The 18,506-nt window shown below is 44.4% G+C and overlaps 1 protein-coding gene across 2 annotated transcripts; it reads left to right on the top strand.

Annotated features, from left to right (window-relative positions):
* The first annotated feature begins 1,066 nt into the window (after positions 1–1,066).
* Positions 1,067–13,375, top strand: LOC308123565 (uncharacterized protein). Of its 2 annotated transcripts, XM_080486113.1 has the most exons (6): positions 1,067–3,698; positions 7,779–8,366; positions 9,010–9,056; positions 9,132–9,193; positions 11,376–11,693; positions 12,487–13,375. In XM_080486113.1, exons 1-6 carry the CDS (start codon positions 1,164–1,166, stop codon positions 12,501–12,503), a joined length of 3,567 nt encoding a protein of 1,188 aa, XP_080342239.1. In that variant the 5' UTR covers positions 1,067–1,163; the 3' UTR covers positions 12,504–13,375. The 2 variants fall into 2 exon arrangements, 1 of the variants encoding a protein (XP_080342239.1); XR_013936223.1 differs by lacking the exons at positions 11,376–11,693; positions 12,487–13,375 and having other exon boundaries at positions 8,976–9,056.
* Positions 13,376–18,506: the final 5,131 nt, after the last annotated feature.

The raw sequence follows: 18,506 nt of genomic DNA, 5'->3' as shown, positions 1-18,506 counted from the left end.
ATACTACTAAACCGTTTGAGGAAGAGCTGCTTTTGTTTCATCTAACCGGTGTGATTGTATGTTAACAGCTGGACTTGATTCACATACAATAATAAATCTTTTTTCAGCAGCTGTCACATGACAATTTTGACAGTTTTTTTTCCACCGTGGTCACCAGTCACTACTTACCTTCTAACCCTAATCCTAACATAATTAGGATTGCTTTACTCAACAACAGAGTTCCTCAGTTCCTTATTATCCCAATGTTAGTAAGGTGCGAACTGAAATCACATGATCCGAAGTTCCAGTCAACAATTTTTCCAGAACCCAAAAAATTTACTCAGTTGAAGTGTTGTCGGGAATAAGAGCAAAGATGTTCCTTTAAAAGACAAGTGAGGGAGAACTTTTGATTAGCTATTGCTATTGCGTTTCCACTAACTCAGTTTTCTGTTCTCAGGACACCTCTATATCGATGTGATGACTGAATGCATCTGCACAGCAACATCATACGACCATCACCAGAACCAGTGTGACCAATGAAGAGATTACTGCTGAATGAGAACTGATGGGCTGTCCAAGCGAGCCATAGTATGCCAACTGCAAAAGGTAAAGGTGGTGGAGCAGTCCACCGCTATCGGCCAGCCTCAGAGTATGACAACGCCACGCTGGCTCAGAAGAGAGAGTACTGGAGGAACAAGAAGCGAGAGCAGAGGGCCCGGCTCTCAGAGCGTAGAGGAAAACCAATACAGGCCAACCAAGGGGAAAGGCTTCCGCACCTCAATGCCCCGGCTGAGTCTAATTCCTGTTTGTCTGATGCTATTTCTGTTTCATGCTCTTCTTTGAAGGGTAATGATTCATTCAGTTGTGCCCCACTAAGCCGAAATACAGAGGCGGGCAGTTCATTTGAGGCCAACAAAAGCCAAAAAGGCAAGTGGCTTCAGACAGCAAATCCCAATAAGGTTTTGCCACCATTATCTACATCACGTCCCATCTCTACTGAATCTGCTGGGAGCAACACAGCTGCCGTGAGACATCCAGCCACAAGGGGTGCTTTGTGCAGAGCCTTTACCTCACCCACATCCAGTGGATCTCAACTGAACATCAGTTCCTTAGTGCCTCCTGTCAGAGTGACCCGAACGATTAATGGCAGCTCCACTAAAACAGCACCTCAGCCATATGTGTCTATGCAGGGCACATTAGTGCCCAAACCCCAAGATAAGGCACAAACCACATCACCCATTCAGCCCAAACGCTCACCCACAAGTGTAACCGCAGGCAACATTCTTGTGTCTTCTCCACGTGGCCCGGTTTCTATCAAATCAGAGGGCACAACAGTGAGCCTAAAACCTGAAGTTGGAAAAAAGAGTGCCTTGGTCATCGCACAGAGGGCTAAAGGCAATGCACAACCTTCCCTGGAGTCTGAGGAGGAAAAATTAGCCAAGCGCCGGGAGCAGTGGCGCATCAAAAAGCGAGAGCAGAGGGCAAAGCTGGCAGCTCAGCTGTCTAAAACCAGAGAGAGGAAGCAGGTTGCAAAGGTGGCAATTCACAGAGAGACTGCCCATGGAAGAGGTCTCACAGGCAAAATTCTTCCAAAAGTTCTTCCATCTGAGCCAGTTTTAAGAGGGTCTATCCAGAGGCAATGCCCGAGCCAAGTGGCATTTGTCAAAAGGGAACGTGATAAACGGCATAGTGGACCAGCTGCTCTAGCTGTAAGAAACCTGCAGACGGATCTGGTGAAATTACCCCACCGGAATCAGATAATGCAGTCACTCACAGTCGATGGTACTTTGATCAGGAGGCCACTAGAATCCCTCAGAAAGCTTCCAAACCATGTGTATGTTAATAGCATTACCCGCGGAATGGCCCGGTGTAAAACACCAAGACAAAGATTCATCGACGCTCAGAAGACCTTCATGAATTTGAGAAACCTCAGATGTAAATCTCCTTTTGTGTCTTCAGTGTTTGGTCCCAGATGTATGCCCAGAATTGACCCCAATGACACTCCTGAGCAGATAGTTGCCAAAAGGCGAGAGTATTGGCGGATCAAGAAGCGTGAACAGCGAGCTAAATTGTCAGTGGAGGTGAAAGCCCGGCTGAAGGAGAAAGATTCTCTGATGCGGAGAGTGAAACGTTATCAGAATATACTGGAGGAGATGCGAAAGGCCAGAGCGCCCACTCGCTCAATAGGAGGCACCCTTACCCATGCCTCTGAGACTATCGGAGGGTTTATCAAAGAGGACGGGACTTTGACCGTTAATATACCCCAGAGTCCAACAGACTACATCAATGCGACCAACAAAGATGAGGAAATATGCCACATGGTTCAGAATCAGCCTGACACTAAACACAGAGGTATCTCTCCGATCCGCATAAAACCACATCCAAATCCACTTTGCCCGCCTCAGGTGAAAGTCTCTTTTCCTCTTGCTGTACAGTCTGCCAACAAACCTCCGTCATTACTGTCGATCAGACCACAGACTCCAGTCGAAAGCACAACTGTTGCTAATTCACAGTCGTTAACAATGCAGACTGTAGGTCAGCTCACACTTACTCATCCTCAACCCCCTCAGGATGCACTAACCCGCGGACCGGCAGCAGATTCGTCCCTTGGTGGCTGTGTCATGAAAATGGCCGTATCGTGCAGTGCTCCATCACTGTCGGGGCTGTCTCTAGATCCGGGGCTGACAGAAGAGGAGAGGATGGCTAAAAAGAGGGAGTACTGGAGGATAAAGAAACGTGAGCAGCGAGCGGCTCGTGCTTTTCGACTCAAGCAAGGTGTCTTCCAGACAAGGGCCTTTGCTGCCTTACAAAGAAGGAAGATTCAGAAGCAAATACCAGTAACCACTGTGCCTCTAAGTCTCATGAACTGCACAGGACGTGCGCAACCTCTTTCCACCAACAGCACATCGGTGTTTCCCCAACCAAATGAGATAAAACAGGAGAGCGAGTCTTTGCCAGCAGCTGACCTAAATTCCCAAGTAGAACAAGCCGTCTGTCCAGATATCAAACCCCCGACATCGCCACCTCCACAGCCAGAGCTGGACCCGGCTCTCAGTGCAGACAGCCAAGCCACCACCCTGCTTGCTGTGGCCTCCATGAAGAAGCTCCTGGAGGAGTCGCTCAGCACTGTGACCGAAAATAAGAACAATCAGACTGACATCAAGATGGAGGCAACAGAAGACGTTCCAGAGGAAGACATGAAGCCACATTTACCTCAGCTGTTCTTTGAAAGCAACGACATGCCCCCCATCACTGCAGATCTGACTCTGCAGATAAAAAGCTGGCAGCCGGAGGATGGGGATGTGGAGGCACAAGTTGATCCAATCAGCCCTCAGCTCAAGAAGTCGTTGCTTATTAGTGAGACATCTCCACCGCTTCCTCCCACCTGTGAGCACTCATCCCAAATGCCTACCAGCTACATCCTGACCCCCACAGTGGAAGAACCTGACGGGTCGTCCTCACCACACCTTGACATCAGAAACTCTCCAGAAACACCACAACTCCATGAGATCCCAGCCGTGTCCACAGACCAACCTGAACCACAGCAGCATCCACCAGAAGCTGCTCAGGATAAACGGCCGCAACCAGTCCAGAGCAGCCTGCAGAGGAAGAGAGAGTACTGGAAGCTGATGAAGAGGCAGCAGAGAGCCCGAATAAAGGCACGTCAGAAGGATCGGACGGGGGAATGTAGCAGACGGATACCTCACAGAAACATCCAGGTAAAACGAACAGTATTTTTCTATCACCTGTCAGGTTTGTATGCTTATGTATGCCATGCTAAAACACTGAAATTAACATTGAATTGCCAAAGTTCCTTTTTTAAAAGACAAAAAGCATTTTCAGGCTTTTTGAACTTTTCTTTATTTCTGATGATGTGTTTATCAGGGTAAAATGGGGGGAAATCCCATTTCAGATGAGGAAATGTCCTTCTGTCAAATTTGAAAAGTGTAGGTTTGGAAGTTTGTTTTAATTTACTTGAGAATTGTTTTTTGGTTTTTTAAGATACAATGCCAGAGACCAAAAAAACATATTATTTTATGTAAGTTAGTATTGTGTTGTAGCATGTCTCCTTTATAAATGAGATCACCTGTACAAATGAGAAAAGTCTGACATACACAGTTTACCAACTAAAAAAACGGCATTAGTCTGTTTAAGTGAAATGTGTAGCTATGTGCCACTTTGATATAACAACACGTTAAAACTGCACATTTTTGCTTACATTTTTGAATTGGTTCAGGTTTTGTTAAGAAACATTTCCTCTGTTTTAGACTTTCCCAATATTGTTGTCTGTCTTTGCACTAAAACATTGAGATATTTGTAGGTTATTATGGAAATATCTTATTCCTTTTAGCTTGTTGGCCCTTTGACGGCTCGTCTGGGGAAGTCATAGGGCCGCATCTGGAGCCCGGGCCTTATATTCCTCATGCTTTGAGATACAGGCTGGAAAAGAGTTTGATTTAATGAAATGTTATACAGCAGGGCTGTCAAACTCAGGCCCTGTAGAGCCGCAGCCCTGCACATTTTCCACGTCTCCTTGCTTCAACAGGACTGATTGCAATGAGCGACCTGCTATCAGGCTTTAAGCTGAACTCTGTGATGGCACTATCATGACGTTCAGGGGTGTTAATGTAGGCAGACATGGAAAAAATGCAGGGCTGCGGCCCTCCAGGACCTGAGTTTGACACTCCTGCAATACAGTATAACAAATACATTGATATAGACGGGATTTCGATAAAGTATGTTTCCATGATTCATAATAACAGAATTATAAATACAAAAGTGCAAATAAATTACAAAAATTGTGTAAATTATGAAAAAAAGAGGAGAAAGAACATCATTGCTCACAGAGCATAAGGACATGAACATTGTCTAATACAGTCAAACTCTGCCTCCTCTATATATATCTCTATAACCAAATTTACACATCCGCCTTTTCAAAGTCCCTTGTGTCCCGGATGACGCGAGCCAGCGTCATCATCACATGCCTCTTTTGGGCTTTTCGAGTGGGACGGTGCCTGGGCGCTGAGACTCCATTTCAACAGATCTAGAAAGAGCACATTCTAAGCTTCCTTCCAGTCTTTAAATCCTGTTGATGGGCCAAGTAAAACCAGATTCACGATGAAAACTAAACGTGATGTTGTCTGTGAGCGGGTGGAGCCCTTAATAACCGCCTTTTTCACTAATTTGTGCAGGATTTATGATAAATCAGACTTTCTATGGATTCTAAAGACGTAATTCTACATCTACTCTGTAAGTCTATGCTCCACCCACCACCCCCTTCGCCGAATCACACGTGGGCCACCACCAGACAATCGAAAAAAGAAAATGACTGGCATTTCAGGGCTTAATGTTTTATTTATGGACTGAGTATTTCAGACGATAAACATTATGAAGCAGATAACGGCTTAAGAAGCGATCAAAGCAGCTTCTCTTTGATCGTCCAATTCATCCGTATTTGTAATCAGCGGGCAGAGTCCCGCCAGCTGCGGCAATCCGCGTCTCAATCGCTAGCGAGTCGCTGCGAGTCGCTCTCCTCGGGTCTTCACATGAAAACTCATTTTACACACAAAATATGTAACGTTTTTCTCAAGAATTAGATTAGATAGTCCTTTTTTCATAGAACTGTGGAGAAATCCCGTGTTTTCAGGCGTGGTACAGACTAAGCCACGGGTATACCACCCCCCCCCCCTCCCCGAGAAACACCGTGGTCTGTCCTGGAAACGTTGCTCAGTGTCTGGGCACAGAAAGTACTGCTGAATAATCGTTTTCACATAAAAACTTTATTTTAAATTTTTTATTAGAACTCTATGGTATATGTCGTTATTCATGATACAGTGGAGAAATTCTTGTTCAGAAATGTCCGGAGCTGTACTGAGCGAACTCCAACCTCTGCCACCCGGCAGCTGGCATCACACAGCCGCTGCTACTTAGTAAATGCGCCGGTCTCATGAAAACTCATTTACACACCTAACTTGTAACATTGTTGTAAGAATTCGATTAGATATGCATTAATTCATCTTTTAGTAAATATGTAAATTTTCTTTCTATAGCGCTTTTCACAGACACAGAGTCACAAAGTGCTTCACAGTAAAAACAAATAAAAACAGATAAGAGAAAAAAACTATCTTAAAAACACAACAAATGCCGAGTCAGTGGCAGCGTGGGTTTCATGTTTGTGGCTGTCAATATAGAATCTATCTTTTACCTGCTTATATTTTGTATTTCTTTGCAGTTTTAGGCCTAGTATGTTCATCTAGTATGTCAGAACGAATAAATAATTGTAGAATCAAACTGGTGAGGTTGTGCTGAAAAAATGATACAAACACTCGAGTTTCATCAGCTTCAAATGGTAAAATATGAGGTAAAATCAAAAGTATAGTCAAAACGGTGACTTTATACAATTGTCTATAAATTTTATTGAATTTGATATAGATATATATATACATATGGATTATTTTGTGTAATGAACTAATTGAATGTCTTTTCGGTTGTGAAATTAGTTCAAAAAACATGCTCTTGTCTCCAAATGTGAAAAAATTCAGAAAAAAATGAATTCCATTTTTTTTGTTTTTGGGATTTTCGATCCAGTGTGTTCATCCAGTTTGTCAAAATGAATAAATAATTGTAGAATCATGTAAGTGAGGTTGTGTTGAAAAAGGGGACACCAAATATTCAAGATAAACTCTTTAAATGGTGAAATATGAACATAAAAGTGACAGCAGTGAAAACAGACCAATTGAGCTCTCGGGCCCAAATAGAGAAGCTTCACAGCAAAAATCTACTTTGAAGAATGCAAAACACACAATTGTGGGGAAATTTTGTTGCCGAAAGAAAAATTCTTTTGTTTGGCATATTTTACTATTTTGCAACTGATCTCATTTAAAGAAATAAATCTTTTTTCTAAATAAGATATTTCTGCTAATATCGAGCTCTGTCTAATCTAAAACAAGTTATGATAGTTTGCATCTCATCTCAGCAAATCAACAACACTTCCTTGTTTCAAGAGATGGACCAAAACACTTTGTAATTTTAAGAATCTTAAGAAATGACACTGAGTCGTTCCTTCATTTTGAGCAGCTGCTTTACATTTTACATCATTACATTTATTGTGGTCTGGTCTACACAACACACATGAAAATATGAATATCTGTGCTCAACAAAAACTGCAGCTCAGACTCAACAAAACACTGAAAATCTGTTAAATTAAGAAATTTAGCTTTCCTAGCTCATACTGTACAAAATGTACAAGCAAAGGTTTTCTACCAAAAGAGCTATGACTATAATTCACACTTTTAGTTGTTTGGCTGGTTATATGACCTAAATATCAAAATAAACAGTACATAGTATCTGTGACCACTGTATGGCCACACAAAGCTGCTGCAGTATTACAGAACACCCGTCAGCTTGTAGTCTCAAAAGGCCACCACCTTAAAATGTTCATCCATCATGAGCACTAACTTTAATTTCATTCATAATTTGTATTTGTCATGTGTACTGACAACCAAACAGAGGCAACCAAGAGGCTGTATTTCCCTTCCAGCTGCACCGTGCCCATGAGCGTTTTATAATCTATACAAAACCTAGAAAACTGCACATTGTTTTGTTTTTTTGCAAATCAAAGATAAGAGAGGGGATCCAAAGCCTTTAAAAGAGGCAGTCTGAGGGGAGGGACTTCAGCAAAAAAGGTTGGGAACCATTATTGATCCAGCACTTCCAGTATTTTAGGGTATAGAAATAATTGGTTTAGAGTGCAGACGGTGTCCAGCTGAGATCTGAAAGAATATCTCTGTCTCTTTCAGACTCTTGCTATAATCATGCCCAAACAGCCCCCAGTTCCTCCAGCTGCCGGGAACAGCCTACCTGCCATCCTGCTTGTTTCCCAGCCCACCCTTGAAGCCCCGCAGTCACCCGACTCACTCCTCAAACTCCCCCCCACCGGTACAGACATTAACACTGTGTCCAGTGGTGCAGCTCCTCCTGGGGCTCTCCAGCTTTCGCCAGAGTGGACATGTGAAAGCACAGACCCAGCACCTTGCCTCCCCACCCTGAAGCCCCCGGACAACCCACTGTCCAGCATCAACCTGCAGCCCATCGAACCACCAGGACAAAGCCCAAACTCCATCCTCAGCCCCATTAAAATTCCTTGTCCTCAGTTTCAAAGCCCCACACACATACTGCCTTCCCCCACCAAGCTGGTACCCGTGAGCTCCATGATGCCCCCGAAGCCCATCCCGGGGGAGTCCGAGGAGGACTTCCTGGGGAGGAAGAGGGAATACTGGAGGATAAAGAAGAAAGAGCAGAGAGCCAGGAAGGCAATTCGGGAGAAAGAGAGTCCCCCAAAGAGCAGCAGCAGGCCCCTCCTGCCCACTGAGGACCCCCAGACACAGGTCAGAGCTGCACAAACAACCCAAATTCCTGAAAAGGTGTGATGCAAATCTCATAAACCTGCTAAACTCCAGATCAGGGTTGTAGGCTGTAGTAAATCCAAGTTACTGTAAGTGAAGGCCAGTTATTGTGTCTGTGTCTGTGTCTGTGTCTGTGTCTGTGTCTGTGTCTGTGTCTGTGTCTGTGTGTCTGTCCCCCCCGTCATGGACTGCTAACCGGCCTTCACACATTATCGTAGCTCAACTCAACCTGAGGCCATAAGTTGGATAAAGGGGTGTAGAAGATGGACGGATGCTGCCATCAGACTGGAAATAAGCTAATATTTTTACCTGAAATAGTAAAATGTCTCATCATCTGACATGTTTATGTTCTGTTGAGAATAAAATGGGTTATTAACAGCCATTTTAATGTCATTGAGTAAAAATCGTATGCGTGCATAAACGATGTTGATTTCTCAGTACGCTTTCTCATCTTGGAGTTTCATCCGTCCATCCATCCATCCATCTTCTATCCCGCTTATCCAGTTCAGGGTCACTGGCTGCTGGAGCCGATCCCAGCCTACTGCGGGAATGACTTCTTTTGTAACGTGTATTGTGTACACTTGTTTTCAGTTTCAATCTTAAGAACTTTCTCTAACCTGTGTAGGACTGTGATCAGCAGATGAACTATGAGGAGTCCCAGCATCTAATAAGGTGGGAAACACTTCTTTTTCCATTCATGTTCCTGCCAGCGCTGTGCAGGATAATCATGGCGTCTGTCTCTCACAGCATGTCGATGGACAGCGACCCGGAAGCCTTCTCATACTCGGATTACACAGCACCGGTGGAAGGTGAGTTCTCAAGTCACTTCAATATAATTCACTTTATATGTCCTTGACACCAAGGGTATTGGTCATCGTAAAACCAAGCAAACCTGCATGTAAACAATAGAAGTCCTTCTCATACATAAATAGTGAGGGAGTTCCAAATGAAGCAATACATTTGTTGGATCAAGAAGGAGAAGGGCATTAAAGTAATTGGTGACAGCAGGGTACGAGGTGAACTCAGTTTGTTGAGGAACAAAGGTCACACTCATACTAAAGCCTGACACACACTACAGGATGTTTAAAATCTTCACAGATTTAGAGACCACACACTTGATGATCAGAAAAGACAGATCACACAAGATCTTCCTCTTCTGTGTGACTGCGGAGCTGACCACACACTAACAATCCTTCAGCAGAGTATCAGGCTCTGCACCATAGACTTCTATAAAACTAAACATATAGGTCTATGTTCTTCACACTCAATATTGCGAATCTCACGTGGCCACAAATCAACTTCAGGCCTATGTTACGATCCGGGATTTTCTTTTATGGAGGTAACTTCAGGATTAACTCTGGGTTTTCTGTACTGCGAAGCAGATTCACTTCTCACCCCGGTACTCTGATGTTTAACTCCGGAGCAGGGAATGAAGGCGCCGTCTACTGACCAATCAGATCTCTTGGAAAATGACCTGCCTATTTTTACAATATCCTGATTGGTGCGTGGATTGTCCCGCCCACTTGGAGAACTCAGAGCGAAGCGGAGACGGAGTGTTTAGAGCGCTCACTATGACATAATAAAACAAATCCTCGTCACTGAGGGTTGATCTGTAATAATGAGGTTAATAATAAAGGTCACGCCTGACAGAACTGCAGAAACATGGATTTATGAAGCGCACATCTACTCTGCCGTCACGGTGAAATAATATTCCAACACAAAATGCATTTGCACCAGGGAAACAGCCTCAAAAGAAACTGATGGAAAATATAAAGTGAAAGAAGAGCAGTGAGGAATAATAAAGAGAAACTGAGTGATGACAGTGCTGTGAGGTGTTGTCCAATGAATTAACATCTATAATCTCATGAAGTCAGGCATTAACAAGTGGGGAACTTTCTGTCTTTGGCTGCAGCAGCAGTGTTGCTTTCAGCCTGGTTGACCTTTATACCGGTACTCATGACGTCACACCCCCTGCTGCTCGGCTCCTGTCGGAGCACAACACTACAATCATGTGTGTGCAATGCAATCGTCCATTGTTATTATTGCAAATGTACAGACACATGCAGAAAATTGTTTAGATGGAATGTTCCACCCTGGAGGGTGTTTTCTTAAGTTCATTTTTCAGTGACTCAGAATGTTGGCATGGAAATAAACAGACAAAACACAGTGAAGTGTAAATGGGGTCTTAAGTGTAGAGCTGGGTGGTCCTGCAATCCCCTGGGGACAAACTAGAAAGAAAAGGGGACGAGGACCGAGCCTTGTGGGATACCAATGAGGTTTTTCCACTACCTGGTACCAGGTACTTTCGTGGTACTTCCTCGGCCGAGGTTCCAAGCGGGCTGAGGACATTAGCCAATATGACGTCCGCAGACGGTGTGACGACACAGATGAGTCAGAGGGCGGCTCACTCACCCGCCATTGTTTACACCCGATCACAACAAGAATGCTCACAAACGGAGATAGATGCACAGAACTCAACCCTGTGGAGCAGCGAGGAGGTGCAGACCTTTCTTTGTCTGGTGGCCGACCAGAGGATCCAGGAGCTCGATGGAGCGACCGGCTACAAGTATTGGGAGGTCTCCGAGCCGTGGACACCGCCGTTGTTTCGAATTAACCAGTTTCCCTGTTAACTGGTGACCGTCTTCCTCGAGCGTCTCCTTTTTACAGCAGATGTTAAAAACCCCACCAAAGTCCCGAGCAGTGCTGGCGAATTCCGTTTAACCGCATGTCCATTTCCACATTTTGTAATATTATTCATAACTATATATAAATATATACTATATAATTTATTATTGTGTGAGAGGAGTATTGTCAGGTTTAAGGTGTATTGTGCAGCTCAATAGTAGATAGCACCATCTCAGTTATTTGAAGAACTATTACTTCTTGTATTTCAGTATTTCTGTGGGTTTACTTAACAAAATAGTTCAGGGTAAACTCTTGTTGAATTGTGTGCCTCATGGAGGGTTAACATGATGATGGTCTTCTTCTCAGATGAGTCAGATTTCCTGTTTTTCGAGTTGGATAGTCATGGTGGGGACGAGGCTCTTGTCTCAGATGGCGTGTGGAGGAGTCGTTACCTCATGGACTACGAGCCGCTCAACCAGCTGCTGGTGTGCATGGTGTGTGGCGAGCTCCAGTACTCCCACAGCCTGGAGGCGGTGAGGGCTCACATCGATGAGGCCCACCCCCACACCCTCAGCCTGGACCCCGGGGACAAGCAGTGCATCCTGGAGGCTTGGGATGAGCAGGTGTCCCAGAGGGAGCGCTTCTTCACCAACCAGCTGCAGCAGCATGGAGGGGCGCTGGCAGGTGAGAAGGCATCGGGGCATCACAAGAGGGCTGTCTCTGGAGGGGCATGGGAGGGGCATCTCGGGGGTGGCACTGACAGGCACCGGGGCATCTGAGGAGCATCGTGGAGAGAGACGGATAAAAAATACTACCTCCTTATTTCTGTACTATTATCAGTATAAAAAAACAAATTTAGAGAGAGAGTGTGTGTGTGTGTGTGTGTGTGTGTGTGTGTGTGTGTGTGTGTGTGTGTGTGTGTGTGTGTGTGTGTGTGTGTGTGTGTGTGTGTGTGTGTGTGTGTGTGTGTGTGTGTGTGTGTGTGTGTGTGTGTGTGTGTGTGTGTGTGTGTGTGTGTGTGTGTGTGTGTGTGTGTGTGTGTGTGTGTGTGTGTGTGTGTGTGTGTGTGTGTGTGTGTGTGTGTGTGTGTGTGTGGGGGCACTTCACACCGTGAATCACATTCACACACCAATGGAGGCGGCGGATGTGCAATGTGCTCAGTCCATCCGTTTAAAGCGGTCAAGGACATGTGGACAGTGGGGGTGATTGACAGATGACCACTGTACCAACCGAGCCACAGCTGCCCCTGGTAGTGTGACAATTTGGTCCCGACAACAATTTCCAACCCACTGCTCATGTTTTCTGTGGTCGTACAGAAGTCGTCAGTCTTACAAATGAAAACATTTAGGTGGTTATTAAATCTGGTGCACAATGGAAAATCTACAAGTCTAATGTATTTTGGCGGTGGAGTCTAAAGAAAGTCTTTTTTTTATTCTTATTATTTTCTAACCTTCCCACCTCCTGATGTGTTTTGTAGACGCACAGAGGAACTGAGCCTCAGCAGCAGGAGTGAAGAGAAGCTCAAACTTCACGTGGAGGCGCCTCACTGTCCGGGAGAATTCAGGCCAAAAGCTTTACCTCATTTCCTACAAAGGTGATCAGACAGTGGTTTACCACTGTAGAGACCATCACATCTCCTGACTGTTTCACTTCATCTGTCCAAAGTGTGTTAGACTGCATCCGGACCACAAACGGCTCTTCCAGAACTGCAGGCAGAGGACAGCAAAAGCATTTTTCTTTCATTTCTCAACACAACAACTGAGTTTATTGTCATCATGAGGTGAGAAGTTCTGAGGCAACTGGAATGCTGCAAGATTTGATCAATGTTAACAGGAAGAGGATGAGCTGCACACACACACACACACACACACACACACACACACACACACACACACACACACACACGCGCACACACAAAAAAGATATTCCTCTGGTTGTGGCTGTGTAAAAACCTCCTGCAGCTCACTTCAGCTTTGATACTGTAAATACACGATCGTGATGGGATGCCAAACTTTATTTATTATTTATTGACTCGTGTCTTATATAAGTGATGATGCATTCTTTATATCCGTAGTTAGTTCCATATTGGAGAAGCGTGTCATCCTGTGAGTGTCGAGGATTCAAAGGCTTTCCTGCATGCGTATTAGCTGGACGGACCATCGACTTCTGGATCGCATTCCCATCTTTCTTTTCTTTGTTTTTTAAGTTTGGAAAATGCTGAAATGATAAAGTGGATTTTGAGCACAAAGCTGCAGGGTGGAAGAGGCCGAGCTGAGAATGTAACTCTGACTTGATGACTTGTTTACCGGTTCAAAGGGAATGTTACAATGCCTTTTCAGTAATAAACTTTTTCTACTTTATTCTGCACTTTTTCTCTCTTTTTTTCCTATTTGTACCTTCTTATTTTACACAGTCAAATATGAAATGAGGTTTTTGTACACGAAATGTGTATGAAGATATTTTGAGGCACATTTTAAAGAGACCGGGTTCAGTTTGTTCATTTTGATGCCATTTAGCTGAAAGATGTCTGCATTGTTGTCTTGAGGGAAAGAAATGGGCTCCACCAATCACCTGGTGTCGGGAGGTAGTGAGGTGTTAGTGCCGCCGTTCATTGCCCTGCACTAATGGTTACCAACCTTTTTCTTTTTTGTTTTCCTACTTTATTTATAGAACATTTTGAACATTATAGATGGACAATGTGAAATACTACGGTGTAAAAAAAATTAAAATGAAGTAAACATAGTCCCATCCGAATGTCAACCCCCCCATGTTGAGCTATGGTGAGCCGGTCTGCCGTGACTGTAGCGTCCTGAGCCGTGGGACCGGGTCCGGCCAGCCGATGGACGTCATTGCCATTAAACCATTGTCTCTAGATAATTAAAGATCACAGCGATAAAGAGTGAGAATGTTACTTGAATATGAACACAAACCAACAACAAAAATAATTCTTTTTTTTAAGTTTTATTGTTTTTTAGGTTTGACAAATTAAAGAACATAAAGTTGTACATCATGCCAATGTATTACATTGAAAAAAGAGAAAGGAAGAAGAAAAAAACAGAAAAAAGAGATGCGGCCATCGTAATGGGTCAATACAGGTTAAGAGCCAGTTTTGATGGAAGGCCAAAAGAACAGGCCTGGGGAGCTCTTAATGCTGAACCAAAGAATGCCTCTCAGTTCTGTAGAAATGGCCAGTAATAATGATAATATGTTCCAACTTCTTTTCTACATTTATTACATAGGGGAGAGGTCTGGCGATCCATCTTATTCAATATAGGAGTTTTATGTATGTATATATATAAATGAATGTTGTCTCATTGTTTCACACAATTTGGCAACATTCTAGTGTCAATCTCCAAAGTGTAAACAGTGTAGTAAGACATGCAGTACTCTTTATTCCATAATGAAGTTACATGTTCTTGTTCAGCGAAGCCTCCGCTTCTCGTGGGCTTTTAAAGGAGCGTTCCTCCCTGTTAAAAGTGAAGCATAACACGGATGGATAGCACATCTAGAAACAGACCCCCGCCTGGATGAGGCTGTCGCAGACTCTGTTGAAAGGACGTCGGGCTTCCCTCCCCTGGGCTGAAAGGTCCTGGTGGATGTAAATCTTATCGCCTTGATAGACCATCTCGCCTTTTTCTCAGTCAGCAGCGAGGATCAGCTGCTTGTCACTGAAGTTCTGCAGCATGATAATAACGGGCCGATTGTAATTTTTCTTAGGCGCGGGCCCTTGGTTCTGTGTGCCCGGTTGATTTCAATCGAGCCTCACTTGAGCCGTGGTTCCACTGCACAGTACGTGCCGGAGCGGGCCGGAGCAGGAGGTTACGGTAGGCAAAGCGCACCCAGGCCCAATTCTGTCGCACGGTCACCGTGCAGACAACGATGGAATCCCAACTGCATGCTGTGAGTACAGATCAATCATTTTGCACTTTTTTATAATTAGTGATGCGATTGCTGAGCCTCCACCTGGAATGTGATATTTAAAGAGGGCTCAGCAATCGCCTCACTAATTATAAAAATATGCAAAATTATTGATAAGTACTCACAACATGCAGTCTGGATTCCATCGTTGTCTGCACCCTGTCCCCAATGTCACATACGCTCAATGAGCCTGGGGCATAGCGCCACCTGATGGCTGGCAGTCGTTAACCACTGAGACGCAGGGCCGACTGAAGGAGCCTGTGAGCCTGAGCTCAGGGTAGTAAAACTCAGGATTCACAGCTTCTAATCCTTCAGAAGGCAGAAGTGGAGCAAAAGTCACGTGTAAAAACAACCAATTGTGAAACTGAGCGACTCGTAACTGGTGAGTTGTCTGTATTTTCAGCACTTGTGTTCGAATGTGTAAACTTTTCAGATTCAGGTTCATGTTGACAAATTCTTTTACACATTGACAACTCTGACTTTAGACAGGCAGATTGAGGTACACACAGAAAGACTGAGGTACAGACAGACAGACTGAGGTACAGACAGGCAGATTGAGGTACACACAGACAGACTGAGGTACAGACAGACAGACTGAGGCACAGACAGACAGACTGAGGTACAGACAGACAGACTGAGGCACACACAGACAGACTGAGGTACAGACAGACAGACTGAGGTACACACAGAAAGACTGAGGTACAGACAGACAGACTGAGGTACAGACAGGCAGATTGAGGTACACACAGACAGACTGAGGTACAGACAGACAGACTGAGGCACAGACAGACAGACTGAGGCACAGACAGACAGACTGAGGTACAGACAGACAGACTGAGGCACACACAGACAGACTGAGGTACAGACAGACAGACTGAGGTACACACAGACAGACTGAGGTACAGACAGACAGACTGAGGCACAGACAGACAGACTGAGGTACAGACAGACAGACTGAGGCACACACAGACAGACTGAGGTACAGACAGACAGACTGAGGCACAGACAGACAGACAGACTGAGGTACAGACAGGCAGAATGAGGTGCACACAGACAGACTGAGGTACAGACAGACAGACTGACTGAGGTACAGACAGACAACTCTCCGTATGTTAGACAAATCGTTTTGCCACAATAAAACCCCCATAACTGTGGGTTTGAACCTGTGCATCTCAACACTGAGGTCTTAGCGACAGCGTACAACATGTACCGTCAACATTACAGACATGATGTACGAAATGAGGAAGTATCCCATATATAGGTCGATGTGTAAATTTCAAATACAAGTAACCCAAAAAGTAAATTTGCTTTGTTATGAATTTTATCATTTAAAATCTGCAAGAGGTTAGTCACAATCACATTTTAGTTCAAGGCAAATAATATAAAGTAGAAGAGCACGTCATTGTAGCTTTGTTTTTACCCTGCTATTTATAAATATGAAGTACTTTGGTCAACCTTGGTTTTTAAATGTGGCATAGAAATAGGTGATTGATGTCATTTCAGCTGGAAGCGGTACACTGCCTACAGACACTTTATCCACTGGTGCTACCAGTACCTTGGCTGCCACTCCCATCATGTGAGGTGACTGCCATCAGGACGAGAGTTTTCTCAGTTCATCACGTGGGATTTAGGTTCCAATGATATTAAAAGTGTATCAGATACTCCTGGAATATTTTGTCACTTTTGTTACATTTAAGTTAGTTGAGGATAAATGGGTAGGATCACAGATTATGTTTCATGTTGTACATATTTGCTGTTCATGAAAAATAGATACTAGTATTTTGAACATATATTTGTGAGCGATCATAATTCACCACAGCACCACTTAACTGAGATCTCAGTTTAGCAACAATTTTGCTTTAGGTCCAAAAATGAAGACCTGTACCAAAACCTTGATTCAAGAGAAATTTTACCCCAAAATTGGATCCTGTTACAAGATTCTAACATGACCAGCCCAAAAGACAGTTCACACTAGGTACAGTCCTGAAAGAAATGATGAGGAGCATCACAATAGATGATTCAGACACATGACTGATCTTCAAGAGATGATTTTCTGTACAACATAAGGGGCCGTCCACACCAGCAAGACGGTTAAACTAAACAAGCTGTTTCTGGCCTATCATCCAGACGAGGCAGGGTTTCAGAAGCATGAAAAAGGTTTGTTTTTAACACGGGTCCCAAAGTGGGGAAATATTAAAACCCCGTCTCGTGCCATCCAACCCCCCGGGGTGTCGACGGCATGAGACGGCAAAGACGATCATCTGTGGAAAAACATGACGTAATCATTAATACTTCTGTGCCTTGACTTTTGAACTTTAAAAGGGAACCAACTCAAAACACATCCATTTGGAACAATGTACCTTTGCAGGGACCTCTCTGCCGATCTAGAGTCCCAACGGTCCTGGATGGCGGCTTGATTTGAACCTGAGTTGCAGCATCTGCCTGCGTATCTTCAAGCTGTTTTGAGTTAACATGATAACAACCATTATTGATTTTGTATTGTGATGAGCAGTTATTAATAATGTATATCACTTGTCCCAAGGGGAGGAGTTCAGGTATCTTGGGGTCTTGTTCACGTGTGGGGGGAAGATGGAGCGTGAGATCGACAGGCGTATCGGTGCAGCGTCTGCAGTTATGCGGTCTCTGTATCGGTCCCTCATGGTGAAGAGGGAGCAAAGCCAAAAGGCGAGGCTCTCGATTTACCGGATCCCGGAAACAAGCGGCTGAAATGAGTTTCCTCAGCAGGGTGGCTGGGTGCACCCTTAGAGATAGGGTGAGGAGCTCAATCACCAGGGAGGAGCTCGGAGTAGAGCCACTGCTCCTCCACATCCAGAGGAGCCAGCTGAGGCTCGGGCATCTGTTTCAGAAGCCCCCCGGACGCCTCCCTCGGGAGGTGTTCTGGGCATGTCCCTCTGGTAGGAGGCCTCGGGGCAGACCTAGGACACGCTGGAGAGACTATTCTCTCTCGGCTGGCCTGGGAACGTCTTGGGGTCCCACCAGAAGAGCTGGAGGAAGTGTCTGGGGCGAGGGAAGTCTGGGAATCCTTGCTTAGACTGCTGCCTCCATGACCCGGCCCCGGATAAGAGGAGGACAATGGATGGATGGATCTAAATTGTCACTACATGCATGTATGTAATACTTTTTCAAACACTTACAGAATTAGCGCTGTCCACTGGCTCTGTGTCAGAGGATGTGGAACCACCTCCGCTTGTTGACCAAGGAGTTCATTGAGCATCTGAAATAGATTTTTTTAAATAAAAAATGTTTTATTAACATTAAAACACTTCACTAGCAGGATCAAAATCAAAAGAAATCGTTGAGTCTGACAAATACATATACTAATACTAGAGTGATCACGATTATGAATATGAGGAGCAGGAGCCACGACTAGTATGTTATTGTAAAGTACCACCGAAGATGCCAAACATTAATAATCACAAAAAACACACATAAGCACACACGCTTATTGAATTTTAGCATAAAAAACATTTTATTACTCTAGAAATAAATAACGTTTGTATTTACTTACTGCAACCTTGGCACGTTTTTTCCACGGCCGAACTTCTCCTTGTGGGTTTT

The sequence above is a fragment of the Lipophrys pholis genome (genome assembly GCF_963383615.2).
Source record: "Lipophrys pholis genome assembly, chromosome: 18".
NCBI classification, from domain to species: domain Eukaryota; kingdom Metazoa; phylum Chordata; class Actinopteri; order Blenniiformes; family Blenniidae; genus Lipophrys; species Lipophrys pholis.
Note: the sequence above shows the minus strand (reverse complement) of the source record. Positions and strands in the feature narration are given on the sequence as shown.